The sequence below is a fragment of the Scophthalmus maximus genome, chromosome 8 (assembly GCF_022379125.1).
Source record: "Scophthalmus maximus strain ysfricsl-2021 chromosome 8, ASM2237912v1, whole genome shotgun sequence".
Lineage (NCBI taxonomy): Eukaryota > Metazoa > Chordata > Actinopteri > Pleuronectiformes > Scophthalmidae > Scophthalmus > Scophthalmus maximus.
This window is the reverse complement of record NC_061522.1, coordinates 3,533,739-3,555,228: the sequence shown is the minus strand read 5'-3', so window position 1 is coordinate 3,555,228 and position 21,490 is coordinate 3,533,739. Positions and strand designations below refer to the sequence as shown.

General features: G+C 44.7%; 2 protein-coding genes across 2 annotated transcripts in view; both read right to left on the bottom strand.

The window, feature by feature from the left end:
* The window catches only part of LOC118313257 (beta-1,3-galactosyltransferase 2-like), a 104,896-nt gene extending 90,725 nt beyond the window's left edge, over positions 1 to 14,171 (bottom strand). Inside the window, exons 1-3 of the mRNA XM_047334105.1 lie at positions 14,052 to 14,171; positions 8,937 to 9,096; positions 8,660 to 8,808 (exon numbers count right to left, since the gene is read on the bottom strand). The gene's annotated coding sequence lies outside the window, so the exon portion shown is untranslated. The remainder of the gene's footprint in view (positions 1 to 8,659; positions 8,809 to 8,936; positions 9,097 to 14,051) is intronic.
* A 13-nt stretch (positions 14,172 to 14,184) lies between these two features.
* LOC118313253 (dnaJ homolog subfamily A member 3, mitochondrial-like) lies at positions 14,185 to 20,649 on the bottom strand. Its single transcript, XM_035638607.2, has 12 exons — positions 20,403 to 20,649; positions 19,089 to 19,225; positions 18,858 to 18,941; positions 18,575 to 18,784; positions 17,903 to 18,055; positions 17,645 to 17,792; positions 17,313 to 17,377; positions 17,070 to 17,198; positions 16,689 to 16,804; positions 16,440 to 16,534; positions 15,687 to 15,827; positions 14,185 to 15,547 (listed from the first exon to the last, which is right to left on the bottom strand). Exons 1-11 carry the CDS (start codon positions 20,608 to 20,610, stop codon positions 15,703 to 15,705), a joined length of 1,470 nt encoding a protein of 489 aa, XP_035494500.2. The 5' UTR covers positions 20,611 to 20,649; the 3' UTR covers positions 14,185 to 15,547; positions 15,687 to 15,702.
* Between the last annotated feature and the right edge of the window lie 841 nt (positions 20,650 to 21,490).

The following is a 21,490-nucleotide window of genomic DNA, read 5'->3' as shown; positions in this document are numbered from 1 at the left end:
TGGATGTTTTTGTTTTTTTCCAATACCGTTGGCGATATCAACTGTATAGGTGATAATATGTCAGTGCTGCGTCTTCAACCTGCATCACTTGATCCTGTTTTGGCCTTTTGCCTTACTGACAAAACCTACAAAAGGCAGGAAACCTAAAGGTTGAAGACACAGGGGCTCTAAATCTCTATTTTTTAAGTTGCCTATGAGCAAGGCACTCAACCCTCAACCGGCGCAGCGGAGCAGCTCACTGGTGAAACAGTAGAAACGGTAGAAACGGTAGAAACGGTAGCTCCCAGGTGTGAATGTTGTGTAAATGTAAAAATCAGATGTCCCCGTGGAAGAAGGCGCCCGCGAATCGGTCGGTTTGAACTGCAGCGGCTGCAGTCTCGCACATCTCGCCCCCCTCACCCCCTCCCTCCCTCCCTCCGGACCCCCAGCCCAGTTGTGTTTACACCGCGGTGTCAACATCTGTGTACATTTCAGCCAAACACGAGCCGCGCCGGGCTGTGATGAAGGCCGGCGTCTGCTGTAAAACTGACGGGAGAGGGGAGCGAGAGCAGGACCCTCTTAACCTCAACTCAGACTGCTTCTACACACACACACACACACACACACACACACACACACACACACACACACACACACACACACACACACACACACACACACACACACACACACACACACACACACACACACACACACACACACACACACACACACACACACACACACACACACACACGGGGGCTCGGAGTGTTCGCGCCTCGCGTACAGTGCCACGGTTACCACGGAGATCCTGGTGGAGATGTTGTCCCACCGCAGTCCAAACACTTTGGTCGTGGACGACGCAGACGTAGAGATATTCTGCCTTGGGCGAGTGCGATATCGGTCTATATTCTTTACTGACAGGCTGTAGAGTTGGAGTAGAGGAAATGCCCACGTTTTTGAAACGATGTATATAAAAGTAAGTTTGAGTTCTTAATATATAATTTAATCTATTTATAAGTGGTATTAGTGTGAATTAACTGACAAATTGGAATTTTGATATATTTAGTTACAGGTGTGTCCAGATACTTGTGGCCATATATTGTATGTCGCTGAAAAACTGTTTAGATGAACTAGATAAACAAGCTTAAACTCCATACTGATATAAAGTATATAGTTGTGTAAGTATATAACAAAAAAGTTTGGTAAAAAACTAAACAAAAAGACGGTTGGAATCCAGTCACTTCCATCGAAGCCAAGCCAAGTGGGTAATATGTATGAAACTGTAGTTCCAACAGACATCGCATTCTTAACGGAATGACGGCTTCATGTATCCAGTACAAAGAAGTTAGTGTCTGAAATACAAAAACTAAGTTCTGCTGTGTAGTGCTCGTTAACTGGAATACTCAGCTTTGAAGTTAATACTTTATTAAGTATGGACACAAAACTCATTTTTAATATTTGAATGATGTTGCTTTTGATTCCAGATGAAAATCCAGTGTGTGTGTGGGGGGGGGGGGGGACACGACGACTTCATAAAACAACACCTAATGCGACGCATTGTGGCTCAAGGAGGTACAGTCGGTCGACCACTAACCCGGAGGTCGGCGGTTTGGATCCCAGCTGTCCTCCAGTCCGCATGCCGACGTGTCCTTGGGCACGACGCTTGAATTGCCTCTGACGGCTCTTCTGACAGTCTGTGACTGTGAATGAGTGAATGTGACTCATCCTGTCAAGCGCTTTGAGTGTCCGCACACACACACGCGCACAAACGCGCGCGCACACACACACACACACACGCACACACGACAAGTTAAAATAAAACTTGAGTCATTATCGTTGGGTTAGTTTCACCATTCGTCTTGAAAAAAGCTACAATTTTTTTTATGATTTTGCAATGAATACTTCTCTGTGGCTGTGAGGTCTTGTCCAAAGCTGCATCATGTCAGGATTGATGTAACAGCATGAACGTTACTCCTGCGTGTGTGTGTGTGTGTGTGTGTGTGTGTGTTCGTTTGAGTGTGTGTGTGTGTGTGTGTGAATTTGAGAAGATTTGCGTGTTTAAGTGAAAATATTGTTGTAAAGCTCATGTACATCCATTAATGACTGAAAACTGCAATGGCATGGCGCCACTGGGAAGTGGCTTATGTGTGTTGGTGAGCACCCCCCCCCCCCGACCAATAACCATAATGTGATGTACGACTTTTCATGGCCACGGCGAGTCAGAGGTCAAAGGTCGTCTGGAGGGTTACGAGGTTGTTCTAGCACGATTCCCACGCCATGGCGACGCTGTCCTTCTCCCCAAAATGAGAAAAATAACTCAAGTTCAAAACTTTGACTCAAAAAGAGGGGCAGCACAGTTGCGTGTTGAGGCTTTCACTCATACTCCATTTGATCTAATATCTGTCTACAAAGCAAACATATGGGTGAGTGCAAGATGCTGAGGAATAATGAACGTAGATATTTTGAAAAGTGTAAAGGCTGAGACCTCCGGCCACTTAATAAGAACATGGTCTAGATTTACACTCCTGTGAACTCTGCCGCCAAGTCGAGCTGGCGTCTCCGTCAGTTAGAGTCAGACGTTTATACCCGCCTGAAGAGCAAATGACAGAGTTCACGGAGCAAAATGAGAACGTGAGAGAACTTTTCCCATTGGGGCATTCTGACACCTTAAATGAATTCAAATAATCTACTCAGAACAACACAACGGGACCATTTCCACCGCCGGTAATTAGAGACGCCCGAGTCTTTGAGCTGGCGCGTTCCTGTAATTAAGGGACCGAACGGGGACAAATTGAGGAAGAGTGCCGTCCGTTTCTGAACACGAGGCCGCAAAGCGTCGGTTAGACACGGCGCATTGCTTCGCTCCGAGTCCAGTAATTATCACAGGAAGACGGAGACGAGAAGCCCAAAGCATAAAATGATGGCGATACTAAAATAGATTTCACAGGAAAACCTAAGAATACGTTTTGGTTTGGCTTTTATTAATCCAGAGGAGTTTTTCCTTTCAAATACGATGGTGCCGTTACTGCGAACGTCGAGGCCTTTAAGATCTAATATTCCCCAAAAAAGTCAAGCTCAAGATTTGCTCTCTTGGACTCTTTGACTCATTAACAGACTAATAAACCGAAGAGTGACACAAAGATGAGTTCTGCAGCGGACAGGACAAAAGTCAAGACGGTCACTGTCGGGGTTGGAATCTTTCAAACAAAACCATTTTTTTCATTCAACAAGGACAAGAATGGGACTAGTTTCCGGCTGCGATTCCAATGTGCCAACTATGCACTTGTGTTTAACACTGAAGTTCAATATGAAACACAAACTGGCAGTTCAGCCAATTGGGTTTAATAAAGGTCAATGTCTGCCCGAACAAAAAAAAGTGAAAATATGCTTCTTTCTTAATTTTCAATAAAGTTACAATTTGTGTTACTAAACTGTAAAAGATTCATGATATGTAAGTGTCATTTTGTTGACTTACACCGGTTGTCACTGTTTTTAAAACAGAAGCTGGTGTTTGTGTGTGTGTGTGTGTGTGTGTGTGTGTGTGTGTGTGTGTGTCTCGGTCTTGTTCGTTCGTGCTGGAGTGACTGAATAAACTCCTTTGCATTGACAAAACACTCTGTATGACATAAAATATTCAGAATTTTTGTAATAATAATAACAAACTGAAGGCATGTTCATCCAATGTCTTTCTGTTTCTGTGTAAAAAGGCTGCAGGGGCACAAAAACTAAAAATATATATATATATATATTTTTTTTTTTTAAATATCTCACAAAAAATGGAAATAGGTTTTCTTGCCCCGTCCTGCCGAAGTTCCACTCAGTTAAAACCTCCCTATGGTTTCTCTTTGCTTCAGTTCCCTTAGTGTCATTAAATGCAATGCGTTTCAAATAAGTCAAAAAGAAAAACCTTTAAAAAGCGAAAAATTTAAGTTTGTCCCATCCAGCAAAGACCTTTTCCTCCTTTCATGTCTTTCGTTGCTTTTGGCTGTGTTTGTGGATGATGTTGGGTTTTATTTTTTTTAAAACAATCAGAATTTCTGTCCTAAAAACCTAAAGCGTGTCGCCCTGGCTTTAGTTTGATTTTCTTCTGTTGGCCTCTGCCAGCTGCTTTTCCCCCCTTCATCCATCCCCCCACCCCCCCCCCCCCCCCCCCCCCCCCCCCGTCTTCCCGTAAATCCTCAACAAAGCCAAAGTTTTGCTTCTTGCCAAGACTCATCATTGTAAATAATTGGTTCTCAATTGACTGTGGTGGTAAAAAAAAATAAAGCCAAGTGAAGTCAAATGTATTTTTACAGCCCATTAGAACCATCAGGAGTTGAGCCAACGTGTATTACAATCAAGGCGAAGGAAAGCAACGCAAGCAAGGAGGGGAGGAAGAAGTGCAAATCTTTGCAAAAGAAAAGGGATAAGTTAAAAAGAAATTAATAAACTGATGAAACACTTGTTCATCGGACAGAATCGGGCTGAGGTCAAAGCAGAATATGGAACCCGGAGATCAGTGATGAGAGGCAACACCATCAAGAGCTTTCTCAACAAATAGTAATGTTTCTTTTTGTTAAGTTAGATAAAGATTAAATAATTTCTGAAAAAACAAAGAATATATATATACACATATATATATATATATATATATATATAATGTAGTCCAGTGATATTTGAACCACACCTGCAGCATGGGAACAATCAGCCCGGGGCTGGGCTGCGTTCCTGACCCAACAGAACAGTTTTGGCTCAATGCACAGTCGATAAATCAAACAGACTCCACCCGCCCGCCCGCCCGCCCGGCCAAGTCAGCTGCGACGCCGCTGCCAGAGACGTCTCGGCTGCTCAGTTCTGGAAATGTGTGATTGCAGAGGTCTATACGCTGAAATCAAGTTATTTTTTTAATGCAGCCGGAGCAATAAACAAGTTGATCTTGCGTTCCCGTTGAGGCGGATGGTGACAGCGTATTGAGTTTCACAGCACTAAGAGGAATTGTGTCGCAGTCACGGGGAAAGCTCATCGTCGAATGGGTTTGGAGAGAGTATATGAATTAGAAAGTATCATAGAAGGTATGAAGCTGAGGCCAACAGGCTGTTGGCGGATTGCTTATCTAAACTAACTGCACCTCGAGAATGGACGAGGTTTGTCTGCGGCCGACAGCACAATAAGAATGAGGTCGTTCGTCGGTTCACCGCTTGCACATGCGTGTTGTCACGTCTCCAGGAATTTTAAACATGGCGAGAAAAAATCTTTAAAAAGACTTTTAAAAGCATTCAAATGCTGCGATCAATTTCGATACAGTTGGGTTCAGGGTTGGTTGTCTTTGCAGACTTAAAGCTACAGCGTGTAACATTAAGGAGAACTTTTTCACAGAAATTGAACATATTGTCCATAACTATGTGTTCATATATGTATAATCACCTGCAACAAAGAACCATGGTTTTTTTACGTCAACTCTGAAGGAGTTAAATATCGTTACATGAGTCGCCATGTAAGCTACGTCGTGCTGAATTTTCAGCACTGCCGGAAACCGAATTTGCAGTGCGCCACCATAAAGTGTCCCCTGTCAGGTGCTCAGTTGATTGCGATTTGTAACTTTACCACCAGATGCCGCCAGAAAATGAAAAAAATGACACACTGTAGCTTTAAGTGAACCTCAAAAGACAACTTTTTTATGAGCTATCAAAATAAAGAATATATGGGTTTCGACAATCACCACATCTACGTCTCTTCTTTAACTTTCCCGCCACAATTGAATATCTGCCATTGTCAGAGGAAACGGAAATACAAATCTACTGTACAACCAGTATATATACTTTAGTGAGCTAAAAAGCAGGACAATGGATCCCAACGTGCAGTCATGGAAAATCCAACTAACTAAATATTTCTTAAAGAGGGATTCAGAAACAATCCTACTCCTATAGAAGCGTAGACACTACACATCTGTCTGAATATGGACTTTAAGTACTTTGGTTCAGGGCCAATCAATAGTCCAAAACTACATCCAAGTTGAACAACACACACACACACACACACACACCCTCTTACATACCGCAAACCCCTCCATCCGAGCAGTCAGATTCACCCTAAGTGGGCTGCAATTAGTAATAAGACTTCATGCCGTGCTTGTTGCTGACCGCGCTGCGTTCACTGTGATTTATTGCGGGGAGCTCGTTTGCCATGAGGCCTGTAAAAACCACCAGAGGAGACCGGCTCGGAGAGCGAGTGGGTGGGTGGGAGAGGCGGCGGGGGACATTTTCCTAAACTGAATGATTAGCGTGTGCAAGAGTCGTCTGGTCAGTTTCGCTCTGGGACTTGGGAGGTTGACGATGTCAAGGCCATGAGGTGCATATACATGACAACATCTACGTGACTACATGTACTTCAGAAGGCCTTCTGGTACTGCAAGTACACCAGCACACATTGTATACATGTCACTAAATTTAGTAAGTTGACAGACAGTTTCCCCCTTCACTGATACAGTCCATTCATTTTTTATAGTCATCTTTTGCCGCCCAGTGTTAAAGGGCCATACTGGAGTCAATGCATGTTATTGGCTCATTTTAAACAAACTGCATATCAAGAAAGTTTTATGAATAATCTCTTCCAGGCAGCCATTCATTTCCATTCATTTTCAAGTTCCAAGACTTTTGAAACCTGCTCAAGTTGTGTAATGCATCGCAGCGAACATTAAGTCAATAACTTTTTGGTTTAATATACATTATTATTGTGATTATAATAAGATAAAATGTAGTTTAAGCCAAAATAGACAACTTTTCGGCTTAAACTTTTCATTACGATGTTAAAAGTGATTGCGCAGTGTAACGGTGATAGAAAAACTACACCATTCATCCTTATATCGTTCCCCATAATACTGATTTCACCATTTTATTCTCTTGGCCACCGGGACGTTTTTTTGCACAAAGGAAACTGCGTCAATTCATCAGGATCCAAAGCAAAGTTCCAGGAAAAACCTTGTCTTCTTTCTACTAGATCAGTGAATAACACAAGCAGCGTACTTATTATTACTTAGGGACAATTTGCCCAGGACAACGACATAGACCAAACAAAAATGTAGCGGTTCATTTATCCGTTGTCTGCTGCCTCTGCATTGTACAAGTGCAGCTATATGCATCAGCTGTTAGTCACAAATATGCCACTTGTAAAAAGCAAATAGAATGCCAATGGATACTTGAAGCAGTCGTGGAAATAAATCCTGAACTATAAAGCTCGAGATTTGTCAGTAACAATGCAAAGTGCAGGGCTCCCCGTTAGCAGTTCAATTTGCTCCAACACACGTTCAACAAAAACATTCCACAATTTTTTACATTTAGAATAAATTATAGGTCTAAAAAGTCGACATTTACTACGCGCGCCCACACGCACACACACACACACACACACACACACACACACACACACACACACACACACACACACACACACACACACACACACACACACACACACACACACACACACACACACACACACACACACACACACACACACACACACACACACACACACACACACACAGCTACCTTGGTCCAGGTCCAAATCATTTAAGCACATTTTGATTTTGGCTTAACTGAGTGTCCCCCAGGGGCCATCTGCTCAAAGGGCTGCCGGTTTCATGTAATAACCATCCAACCACGGGAACCCAGGATTTTTGACCCTGATATACTCATTTTCACAGCAGGAATACAAGTCAAGCAAAAAAAAAAACAGGCCGGCAAATTGGTAGCTGAGGATAAAAGCGAACGGGGCTCCGCTCAGTCAGCATTACAAATGTGAGGGAACTGTCTGCGAAACATTACCAGGCATGAAGTCATCCATTCATCCGCTATATGTCATTGTGTTTTCTGTAGTGAGGTGAGAGCGGAAGGTGCTGGGCACCCAGCCAGAGCATCGACCAACGGGCCTACGGATTGACATGGAGAGACCACATGGAAAACATTTGGCAATCCCGTAATCTGAGACCAGATCTGGGGTCAGCCTTTTAATAGTCGGTGAGGCAGGGAACATCTCCTTGACCCCCTGAGATGGACGTAAATATACGCACGCACGCACGCACACCCACACGGCTGTCAGCTCACATGCATGTGGCAGTGATCTGGAACCCCAATTAGCGGAGGACGGCGGCGGAGGGAAGGAAGGGGAGGGTGAAATTGGACAAGAGGTTCCTCTGATTGAGGGGAAATGGGAAACAGGCAAGAACCCAATCTTGCCCTTTAGCCTTACACACACACACACACACACACACACACACACACACACACACACACACACACACACACACACACACACACACACACACACACACACACACACACACACACACACACACACACACACACACACACACACACACACACAGTGTAAATGGTGGTTGCTGGATCAGTAACGAAATATCTCGGAGTTGGCCCACCGCTTGGTGCAGATCTGTCCCCTGTGACTATGGCCTCCAGTCGCCTGGATGCCAACATCCGTTGGTCCGAAAAAATGTGCGCTCGGAGGCTGCGATTACCGAACGAATCACTGACTAATGTGATTTGAATTACTCACTCTTGCCTCTCTGCGCTCTTCAGTCTCAAAGCGCTCAGACGGCCAGAGGAACAAACCTTTTCATACACTCCAGGAGCTGACACTTCTGTCTAGAAAAGCACAACAAATGAGCAGGTAGAGGTCAAACCTTAAAACGCCGCCCCGTGGGAGATGTTGGCAACGCACCGCGAGGCCTTGTGGGTTGGTGGTTGAGTAGAACCGGCTTCGGGCTCCACGTTATTCAGCCTCTTTCCCCTACTGGAGTTGATCTGCCCTCGCTCGTGTCAATTTGTGTCCCTAGAGGGCGGCAACAGAGAATTGGGTTGGCAGAAATACGTATATCGTAAACTAATGGTGTCACAGGAACATCAAAGAGACGACATCACAAAATCCGAAAGATCGGCATTAAAGGAATAGTTTGCCACCTTTCTAGCTCTTTGGATGAGACGAACGACACCACTCGTGTTTGTCCATGAAATACGAGGGTACATCCAACAGCCCTCTAGCATAAAGAGTGGAAATAGACTTTCCAGTTGTTTTACAGTGGGCTGTTGCAGAACATCTCCCCAAGACCCAGGGACGTCACTGAAATGAGAGAAGAAATGATCTGGTTGACAAACAAATTTTGTACGGATTAAATAAACAAGATATACAATACAAGATATTAAATGGCAATTTGTGAGGTTTCGAGGTGCTGGTCGGTGTAACAGGCTTGTTGTGTCCCCATGTGTTCAGTCTTTATGGCAGGTTTAGTTTCCTAAAGGACACTTTTGCATTCAGCAGCTCATCTTAAGTGTTGAGCAGGAACATGATGCGAAACGATGAACTGTCCAAATGGGGATTACGGGTCCGCGGGTTCAAACAGTTTCTTCTATAGAGGCATTGTAAGTTTTGTAACTGCAATTCCAATGTCGGAAAGTTGTGTTTATGGAGGGCGATTTAGATGCTGTTCAACCATCCAACAAGAACTTTGTTTACTGCTCCTCTTATTATTATGCCCCAGCAGAAATTAGACCCGCCTGATGGAGCCATCGAGAACAAAGTCGGGACGATCTGTCGGATCTCACAGTGGCTCGACCAAAGAGATTAAATCTCCTTGATTTGTGGATCAAGATTTAAAGAAAAATCCCTCTGCACTTTTTTCTGGTTTGTAGGTCGTTCACATTGTTCGACCGACGGTTCACCATCCAGGTGTCTTCCCCCGTCTCACTTCCTTCCGGGGGACGGGGAAGCCTCAGGGCCCGGCGGATAACCTCAAGTGTCCTCGAGACCCCCCTGTTCCCGCTGGGAACAAAGCAGACACATCCCGGGGGCTTTAGTGCTGTCCATATAGAACCAAACACTTCTCCCCGGAGAACAGAACCTGCCGCGCCAGTGAATAATCCTGGTTTACCAGGCTTAGGGGTGGGCTGCTTCCAGGCGTGGAGGCCACTAAATCTCACACACTTGTCTAACAGCTGGGAGACTTCCATACATTCACGCTCCCGAGGCTTCCTGGGACAAATTGGCAATAATAATGTGCATTCACATCACATTCAGCCTTTTTATTGCCCACACAGCATTCTGAAAATATAATTATCCATCAGCCTGCAATAGTAACACGAGAGCAACCAACAACTGCGGTTACCCTCCAACTGTTTTTTTTTTTTGTGTCGCCCTGTGAGAAGCAGAGCGTCTGCTTGTATTGTAGCGCCAAAGTGAAAAACTCCATTATCACTCCGCGTGATGCCTTCTTGCTTTTCCCAGTTACTCACAGCAACCAGCTGCCCGTCACACTTGACTGGCAGACGGGAGCCTGTATCTTGTTTGTATAGCGAAGGGTCTATATGTGTTTCTGCCTTTGTGGCACCACAAGGTCAAACGATGTCTTTACGTTGGTCGTTGCCAGATTTAAATGCCTTTTGTGGACTTTGATAAAGTCGGGGCTGTCAGGGACAAAAACTGTCACTTCATGGCGTTGTAAGGGACTTTGTCGTTTGTCCGTTCCCGCTCCCACTTTGACATAATGCATAGCTCTGTGGATTTGAATCCGGAGCTTTTTGTATCTCCTGAACTTACCAGGAGGTTTCTTTTAGTTTGGCGCCAATATTTGACAGCGTCCAATTTGGCTTTCAGCTGCCTGAAAAGGGTCAAAGATGATTTGTAAGCTCGAAAGAACATGAACTTAATTAAAAGAGAGAACAACAAGTCACTTGTGTCACTTTTGTGTTGGAGAATGAAACGCCTTTAAATGGCGTTGCAAGATGAACTAGAATGGCCCCTCAGTAGGCCGCATACCTCCGCCAAGGCCGGACAATTCTACACGTTACTGTCTAGTTCTCATAGAAAGAACAAAGGAAGTGGACTTATGACCAAAAGGATTTATTTGTCGCAAAGCACAGTCGAAGAATGGGGGGAAAAAATAATCCACATCCACGCCATAATTCAATGGGTTCTTCCCAGGTCCGGCCTCCTTCCCTCCACCAAGTTTGGTGGAAATCGGTTACGTAGTTTTTTGCGCAAACCCTTTTAACCAAAAAAACTGACGTGAGTGGAAACATCCAAACCTCGTTTTTGGAAGTAAACACGTAAAATTGAAACCATAGAAGAAAAGTTATTTCCATCACATAAATCATAACACCATTCATATTCACAAAAGGCTCCGCGTAATGAACATATGGAGGCCATTTTCTGTCCCTTTGCATATGTAAATAATAATAACAATTAAGCTCAGGGCCGCTCCTACAAGATTTCAGTATCAGCCAGAAGATCTTAATAACTAACAGGCATAATGCACATAGTGCGTAGTGTGTAGTTTACTGTATCAGCTCAAGGCCTGAGACCAAGTTAGCACATGAAGGTTAGCATGCAAAAAATGCTAACAAAAGTAATTCGCAGTGATTTCCTACCACGTAAAAGTCATCATTCCCTCGGTTAATGGAACAAAAGCATTTGTCACACACAACCGTTCAACTGAATTGATAATACGTTCGCGCAAACTTTGACTCAAGACTTTGTTTTCACTTTTCTATCAGCACATGGTTTGTTTGTTAGCATGAGCTTCCATCCATGTTACCTGTCGCTCATGGCTCCACCTTGTCAGTCAGGAAGTGAGAGCATCCAATGGGCTTCTCAGTGACCCAGACTGTACCACGACTGGCTGGACTACGGGAGGGGGGGGGGGGGGGGGGTTAAATGACTGGAATGTTGATCAAGACATCTCCCCGCAAACAGACCACGTATCCTCTATGGTTGTGGAAACACCATTTAGTTCCAGTGGGGGGGGGGGGGCAGAACATGCTTGTTTGCCTGAAAATGAATCGCCTTTTATGGCCTATTGTCCGCGTTATTGTTCCCGAGAATGTTGCAATCTGTTCCGCATGAGCGAAAAAAACAGCAGGCGTCCCAATGGCTTTGGGAACAAACTGTTTGCCCTCGACCAAATTTTGCTGGAAGTTTTTTGCGCGGTTTGCGTTTCCACGGTTTACATGAACTGTCCTTTTTTCTTCGTCGATGTCAGCATTTTATGACCTCAACGAAAAACGTTACATTTTCAGTGCAGAGACAGACGCTCGGGAGAGAATCATTTCTTACATAAACCCTGTTTGTTTTCCTCTTCTTCCCCGTCCTTTAATGGAAGCACCATTGAATCCTGAAAACGCAGTGGTTTTTGATCCCATGAAGGGAATTAGAAGGGTGAGTATGATGGAATATATAGCAACCCATTCATTGTCACGTACTGTAATGAGTGAGGAAGAGAGATTTACACTTCAGATGACACTATAATGACTTGGAATGGTCCCAAAACCTTTGAAAGGGAACGAGGAGGCCGAGCGGCCCGCGTGACGTCTGCAATCTCGTCTTTTAAAAAGAAGTTCTGTTATGTCTTTTAAACGACATCCAGCCTCCAATCGCCGCGTTCCTCTTCTTCTACGCGTCGGGTTTCCAGTACAGCGAAGGGAGGAGACGAAGAGTCGCCTAACTACAACTACATTTTTACATCCGAGATCTTTCCGCCCGGGGTTTTTTAAACACCGTGGCCACGAACTGTTCCCAGATGTTTACCTGTTGTGTACACTGTATCGTTTGTCTGGAGTGGAAAAACTGTAGCACTGACTCACAACCACAAGTCTTTTGAGGCGCTGATTGGAAGAGTACATGGTTTCTGGTTCAACGGCGGGCCAAAGCGAGGCTCCGTCCATTGGCTCGGGCTCCGACCAAGTCAACCTAACGTTATCTGCTGAATGGGTTGTAATCAGGTTGCAATCGGGAGAAAATGGTCTTGAAATTGCGGGACGGTGCCTGCAGCCAAGTCTGGTACACGGCCCAGTGACTTAGTAATTTGTGAGCTCCCTGTTACCCCTGAATGCACCGTGTACAATACGCTGCACGCGTTAGCACTACATGAATCCGTCATTGAATTTAATAACCCTAACCTGCTGAATCAAACGAGCTTTTACGTCGCCGGCCGTATCGGATTCTCCTCGGGGATATGGTCACCGTGTGGTTGTCAAAGAAAGAAAAGTTTCTGATCTTGCATTCAACTTTAAATCATCGACTGTGAGACGCTGAGAGCGTCTTCAATTTCTCCTGTGATCTGGTTTTAATGCATGTACACGCGCGTGAAGGTGTTCGCACCATCTGTTTTTCTCGGGATTTCCTCGCGACAAACACATTCATCTTCATTTCTGACAGGTGGATGTTTCTAGAGAAATCATCCGCCCTGCCGACTGAGACGGGACGTAAAGTCTTCCCAAGGTCTCCGTGATGAAAGCCAATAGTTTGGCTGCAGGTTATCGGAGCTGAGACACAGAATCGAGACTAGAGGTGCGGATGACTTGTGGTATAGTTTATGGTTTGAGACGACCCATCATGGGACTACGTGGAGGGTTTTAAAGATACAGAAGACACTGTTGGGTGAGGGGACCCTCTCGGGAGTTTGGTTAACAACACGTATGGGTCTGAGGTGTGTGCTGCCCGATTATCGACTTCTGCTTTTTCCCATCACAGATGCGACAAAGATGACCTGCTCTGAACAAGTGGCCAGCAGTCATATAAAACCACCGAATTCACTGTTCACAAAGTTCCTCCTCCTGCTGACAGTGGTAAGAAATGTGGACAGATTATATCTCAGTCGCGAGGTCTTTTAAATGCTGCTGAAAGAATCCATCTAATCTTTCCGGATAAAACGCTCAGAGGAGGTTTACACAACACGTTCCTGTCGAACACCACCTCATCCTCCTCTCTCACACCAATATTCTACTGGTTAACATATGGTTCTGATACAGTAGCTCCCCCTTTTAGCAGAGGGCAGAAAATATACTGTGGCAAAGTTTAAAAACGCATCCAAGCGGCCTGTTCCATGACTTCACATTAAATCATAGCTCTCCTGTTTGTGAGGACTGGCCACCAGCTGGAAAACCCCCTGGTCCGAGATGTGACCCTCCGTCACAAAAAGCTTCTGTTCACTCGCTGCGGACTGTGATTAACCGGGTGGTTGCAGACATCAAGCGTTCAGAGAGGGCCGGAGGAGTCGGAGCGTGCGAGTGTGTCGAACAAACCCTGTTCAGTCTCTGAGCGGCGCCGAGCGACAGTCTGTAGAAGATTATCACCGACTCAACATCACCTCCTACTGGTGGGCTTCAGTATTACAGTGTTAAAGTCCGAGTTCAACTGAAAGAAAAATACATACAATAAATACATAAGCATTTATTCAGATAGTCTTTTTTGCCATACACAGGTGCAACAAACAATTTGTAACAAATATGGAAAATCAGTTTACCCATTTTTCTTTCTTTCTTTTTTTAAACAATAGAATCCCCCCCCCCCTTTCACCCTAACAGTAGAATAATGTTTTGATTTAACAGCCACAGCTTCATATAGATGACATGAGTAACACTTTCTTTTATTAGATACATAAAACAGAATGTAATTTGGTACTAATTATAAAGAAAATAGAGAATCTTCTAGGACAATACACAGTAACGCCGCTTTCAGACAGGCACTGAAGTCCAGACATTTTCCGGAGGGGCTGTATGTGAGAACGCAAGATGTCAGCAATTGTGGCCCAGAATATTTTTCTGGATCTTTTTACTTCTGCCAACCTTCTAGAAAAAAAAATCCAGAAAATGTCCCCTAGAAAGGACAATTTCCAGGAAAACTTCTTTGGCGAGCGAGTGGGGAGCTCTACCCGGACGCCACCCCCTCGCCTGAATGTTCCAGAAATGTTCCTGCTGTTGTGAACGCGTCAGACTCGGGGGGGGGGGGGGGGAACGGACGGACGACTCCCACTGCGTTCGTCAGACATTGTCCTCATGGACCATGACATATTTAATAACAGGAAAAACTTTCACATATCCGTTTAAAACTCATGTAAATATTAACGAACCAATGATCGTATTGGCAGCTTCATTCTCTTGATGCTGAGCGGAATCATTGTGTCAGTATAGAATTAATCCACAATGTTTTCTGGAACTTTACAAATAATTCACATTTACATGTCAGTCTTCAAGGAAATTATTACAACTCTGTGGGACCCATGAACAGTGTTAGAGATAAAAAAATAAATTAAACTGTCATCCTGTAATTTCCAAAGTCCATTTTACTCGCCCGCGTTACCCTCCCGGCCAGACTATAACTTTCGGTCGCCATTTTAATGGCTCATCTTACATCTTACATGGATTTATGAAATAGAGAGTGACTGTGTGCGGAGCACCTAAGAGTTATAAGTTCATACCGACGACGGTCTTATGTCGTTGTCACACCATCTTGTTTCTCTTCCCGGCGCATCTTGACGTTCCCAGCCGAGCACCCGTATGTGGTGACGTGCCGGTCGGTCGGTCGGTGTGTGTGTGTGTGTGTGTGTGGGTGGGTGGGTGGACATGACATCTACGTGGCCTGTTTGCCAACCGCAATTTTCGACAATGTGCGACTGTGTCAACACAAATACCACAATGCCTCTTTTCTCACTCCATCATCCCCCGGAGGAGGAGACAGACTGCAGGGCTCAGTCAGTGGATTTTCTTTTTCCTTCCTTCCACATGTTGTTTTCTTTTACCTGTACAAAAAAAGAAGGAAAAAAAAAAAAGGTGGAACACGTGTTGAAATAAAAATAACAGTAGATAGTGGCTCTGTGTAACGTACAGTCAAAGATAACTGTCTATCGGGGGAGGGAGTGAAGTGTTTAAAGCTCCCACCTGTAGCCTGTGAGTGTCAGCTAAACATTTTCTTTAGTTTAGAGAAGAAGCCTCCCTCCTCCTCCTCCTTCTGTTTTCCCTCTCCCTCCTCTGAACTGGTCGTCTTCACACCAGATCCTGGTGTGCTGCTGCTGCCCCCACCTGGACACACACACACGCACACACGCACACAGACTTAACTACTGGCCGCTACTGACACTATAAAGCTGCTTTCGGGCTGCAACTAACCATTATATTCATTACCGATTAATCTGTCAATTATTTTCTGGATTAATCTATTAGTTGTTTAAAATACAATGACATAAAATTGAAGATTTAGATGAAGATAATGTTTTGTTTTGTCCACACACCAAAGATCTTTAGTTTTACTGTCACAGAGGAGCAAAGGAACCCGAACATATTCCAAAAACTACCTGAACCGACTAATTGATTATAAAAATAGTTGCCGATTAATTAAGTAGTCGATTACTAATCGATTAACTGTTGCAGTGCTACTTCAGATAAGAAATTTGTTCTTCGCTCAACACTCTGAAGGGCGCAGTAGGAAACATGAGTTTCTCTTTCCATCACTCTCTCGTCTGCGGTTGTCTCATTGGTTGCGATTTGAAAGGTCACCGGCAAGAGGGGTAAAAAACAAACGATGGCAGAGTCGGTTTTACTGCCGATCACTTGTGGGGGCAGGACAGGGATTGTTATCTAGGTCGGAGGGATGTTTCTATTTAAAATAAGGTGGAGTTGAACTCTGACCCTGACCTGCAGAAGGAGTGACACCATTGACGGTTCCCGGCACGTCCGTCTCCTCCTCGGCGTAGCTCAGCAACAGAGAGCGCTGCCTCCGCGTCAGCTTCCTGCAGGGAAGCAAAAAAGACAGTCAAAACACATATTGAGGTATTTCATTATTAAACATTTCAAAAATCTCAAATGAATGTGTGTGTGTGTGTGTGTGTGTGTGTGTGTGTGTGTGTGTGTGTGTGTGTGTGTGTGTCTGTATGTGTCTCTTACTTGGGCACTCGTATCTTGATGTGGACGTAATGATCTCCGTAGCTGTAGCTGTTCATCCTCCGAATGCCTTTGCCCTGCAGCCGGATCACCTCATCTGCCTGGCAACCGGCAGGAATCTGGCAACACAAGCAGTAAAACCTACATTACACATTTGCTCCATGGAATCTTCAGTAAAAAAAACGTATGTGAGGAAACAAAGTTGTTGGCAGCAAATTCCGAGAAAAACTAGGAAATGAAAGCGCTTTCACCTCTGATGTCATTAAAGCTGCTCCCCCTGCTGGCTGGACATAGAACAGCTGGTCACAGCATTCTGTGCCCTGACGCCGTGTAAACTACTGCAACAACCATACTTTTTCATAAATTCCCCCGCTGCTGACTCACCATTATACTGATACTTTGGTAAAGGCCCAGTGCGTTGGCCGTGCCCCCCAGGACAGCTTGAGCGATAGAGATCGACACGTCCGAGTGGATGTCAAAACCAGCGCGTTTGAACACTGGGCTCCTCTGGACCTGTACGGAAAAGTTGTTTTTTAATTTCAACACATCAAACTCCTTCTATAGTACATGTGCTCCAAATCTGACAAAAAATGAATGTGTCACAGATTCAAGACGGCAACAACTTACCCTGAACGTGATGAGGATTTCTTTTGAGCCTACTGACGTGCGCACTGTCTGACCATCGTCCACACCTGTGAGGAAATATCAGACAAAGTGTTTTTGGCTCAATGTATTTATTGTTATTTAACTGGAACTTTTTAAAAGCAACAGTGTGTAATATTATATATTATTATATATAAGAACTTATTCACAGAAAAAAAAATACACAGCGGGACACACAGATTTTGTCTGGGAAAATTAAATAACACTGAGAATCCCCTATTGGATCACTGAGTTGAGCTAGTAGTGTTGAATCCTTTGGCTTCGTCTCCTTGTGAGATTCCAGGACGTGAACCTACCGGCGGGTACGGGCACGGAGACCGTCTGCCTCTTCTTGGTCTGACCGGACCCTCGGCACAGGGCGCATGGCGTGGTGATGAGGGATCCCTTCCCACCGCAGCGTCGACAGGTGCTGCGCATCACGAAGGGGCCGGTGTTCATTGACTCCTAAAGGGGGGGCGGGGGGGACGAGACAGAGAGTCAGGAACTCCAACTCCCGGAAAACTTCAGACCCTGAAGAGTTTAAACGCAGATCCACATCCGGCGCTGACACTCACCATGCCGGTGCCGTGGCAGTAGTGGCACTGTGACACCTTGGTGCCCGGCTCGTTGCCCTTCCCCACGCACCTCGGGCAGGCGTCGTCCAGGTTCACGCTCAGATCCTTGTTCGCGCCTTTTGCTGCCTCTGTGAATGTGAGCTCCATCACAAACTGGGGGGGGGGGGGGGGACAGAAGAAATTAATTTACACTTGAGACTTTCATATTTCAATTTAATGCAATAAACTATAAAAAAGGTTTGAATGACAAATTAGTAAACATAGAATAATGGTTTTACAGTTAAAGGGGCAGTAAACAATTTTAGCAAAACACGTTCTGTAAAAAAATGTTACAGCCAGGGTCCAAAATTAACTTTTTTTTTGCTTTTTTGCTGGCTTCGCGCGTACGACTTTTTTCTATTGGCCAGAGTGGCGTGTGGTCTCCATAATTTACTCGCCAAAGAAAAGAATTAACACGCATTTGGCGACTTGCGAGTGCTAATTTTGGACCCTGACTACAGTGTGTGCTGTTTGTCAACATCACTCACCTTAAGAGACTTGTTAGCGAGTGACGCTATGATTCAGCATCAACAACAACAACAAAGAGAGAAACAAACTTTTCCCCAAAATTGCTTACCACCCCTTTAAAAATAGCAAAAACTTGCAGCAGCGACAGAGTTGCGGGGTTCTCACCTCGGGCCTCTGCTCGAACATGCTGTTCATGTCTCCGAAGCCCCTTCCTCCGGTGAAGTCTCCAAAGATCTTCCTGAAGAGCTCCTCCGGATCGATGTTGGTCCCCCCGGCTCTGTAGTACTGCTGCTGGCCACCTGCGGCTCTGCCGGCGTCAAAACCTGCCGCTCCGTACGTGTCATACTGCGTCCTCTTCACCTCATCGCTCAGCACCTAAACACGAAAAATGTGTGAATTACATCATTTAAAGCTGCTGCTTCTCTATTGTCTGGAGTTTGTTCTGTACCTCATAGGCTTCAGCCAGTTTGGCGAACTTCTCCTTGGCCTCCGGGTCGTCCGGGTTGGTATCCGGGTGGTACTTCTTCGCCAACTGGTGAGAGGATGATTTAAAATAAATGAAAATGAGGATTGAAATCAGGCCCCCACGATCCCGCTACTCACGATGTACCGATAAAACACAAAAGAATGATGAGAAACCGTCACCCTGTGTGGGTGTTAAACGCGTGTCGTCTCTGACCTGGTAATATGCCTTCTTGATGTCCTTCTGCGAGGCGCTGCGGGAGATGCCCAACACTTCGTAGAAGTCCTGCTTGTTCGCCAGCCCGCAGCTGGTGTGGAGAGATCGGCAGGAAGTGACACGGGGAAATATGGCCCCTGCGCAGAAGAGGATGTAAAGAGGAACTCGATGAAGATGATGAAGAGATATGTGCAATATTTTAATGAGGAGTCTTTTTTTTTTGGTGCTATAGAGCACCTATAGCTCCCGTAGCTGAAAACGCTAATTCAGCTCCTATAGAAGAAGCAGCTGGTTATAGCTTAGTGGGTTACAACACTGACTTAGGTACAGGAGATGGGGAGGTGAGGGGGCAAACTCATTGCTCTTGGGCCCTGAACGCATCACACAGCTCAGGAGGTAGAGTGGGTCGTCCACTGACCAGACGATCTAGGGGTCGATCCTCGAGTCCACATGCCGATCATGTGACCTTGGGCATGAACCTCAAAGTGCCCAGTGTGTGAGCGATCAATGAGCTAAGTGCTAAGTGAATGTTACTGTTACAATTAATCGGTGTTTTCAATTATTTTGTCCGCCGCACCTGGGTCGATGAGGGTCGCCTTGGTAACAGAAACACCTCCATTTATGACGCATTCCTTTTCGACAGCACCACACACACACACACACACACACACACACACACACAATACTACATACCTCTCTCAACATTATAACCCTTCTTGAAAGTTGCATTTATTGCAGGACTGTCTGTCCAATTAGGATGCAGTGAGAAACTAACAATATGCCAAAAAACAACCAGGTTGTCTATTATATTCTGCATCGATTTAAAAACAAAACTCTACTCCCTTGTTTTAATTGCTGTTATTGTCATTTCCCATTTATTCTTTCCGTTTGTAACTTTGTGGAGAAAAAAGGGCTGTAAAATTAAAGTTTGTCCATGAAGTTGTTTATATTTGTTCAGACATTCAGACACACACACGCACACATAGATAGATAGATACATACACACACACACACACACACACACACACACACACAGGGGAGATGTGAGGCTGTTACAAGGACAGAGTGTACAGACTGATGTAACATCAGTCCTCCATGAAGTACACACACACACACACACACACACACACACACACACACACACACACACACACACACACACACACACACACACACACACACACACACACACACACACACACACACACACACACACACAGAGAGAGAGAGAGAGAGAGTGACAGACTCACAGTGACAAACTGTTGACACTGTTATGCTAACATGCTAACATGCTAACACACTTAGCCACCTCACCTGTCACTCCTCCGCTCAATGTCACGACATGTCCGTGTCCCCGGGGGCTCCGGCTCACGGCGGCTCCTCCCCGCGGACCCGGCGAGGTCGCCGCGGAACAAACTCCCGCATGTCCGGCGGCGACGAGGTGAAAACGACCGCTGCCGCCGCCAGAGGAGACCGATGCCACCAGAAAGCGTGTAGTCCGCCGGGCAGCGGACGACGCCATTTTTCGCGTCACTACCGGCGCTGTCAGCCAAGAGCTGGTCTGCGCATGTGCGGGGGTGGCGGATGAACAGTTACCAAATTAAAAGTCTCGTTTTAATGTGACGCAACAACACTCGAGTATTATCTCAACAATGATTCCAGTACTGCACTGACTTGTACTTTCACTATGTGTTTCCATGGTGATCTACTTTGTGGTTGCACTACACTATTACATGGATGGATGGAAATGTAGTTTTTCATTATATATAGTGTATATTCATATATATATATATATATATATATATATATATATATATATATATATATATATATATATATATATATATATATATATATATATATATATATATATGGGAATGCACCATATACATATATGTATATATAAAAAAATTACATGTTTGTACGAAATGGCCTCACATCTTATGAAATAAAAGTAAAACCTATATTTATTTATTTATTTATTTAACTAAATGACTCATTTATATTTTTATATTTACATTTATTAAAATATTTATTTATTTACGTATTTATCAATTTATTTAATATTGACTAAAACGACATTCCATACACAACATCTACTTCCCAATGTCAAAAAAAAGATAAAAAGGGGGGTAGGTTAACTACAACTTTGCTCCACCGAATAGAACCACAGGGGTGTAAGAGATTTTTTTTTTTTTCAAGTACCCCTGCTCATGCACTTTAGAGACAGTAGGGGGCGTCACTGTGCTGTAAATGACATAAACTGCAAGTTTAATGCACCAACTAGTTTGGGAACTGATTTGTGTTTGATGAAATCTCATAGTTGGTGATAAAACAACGACAGGGGTCACTTGGTTCCCTTGGAGGCAGAGAGTGAGACTCCTATGACAACCTCACTGCTG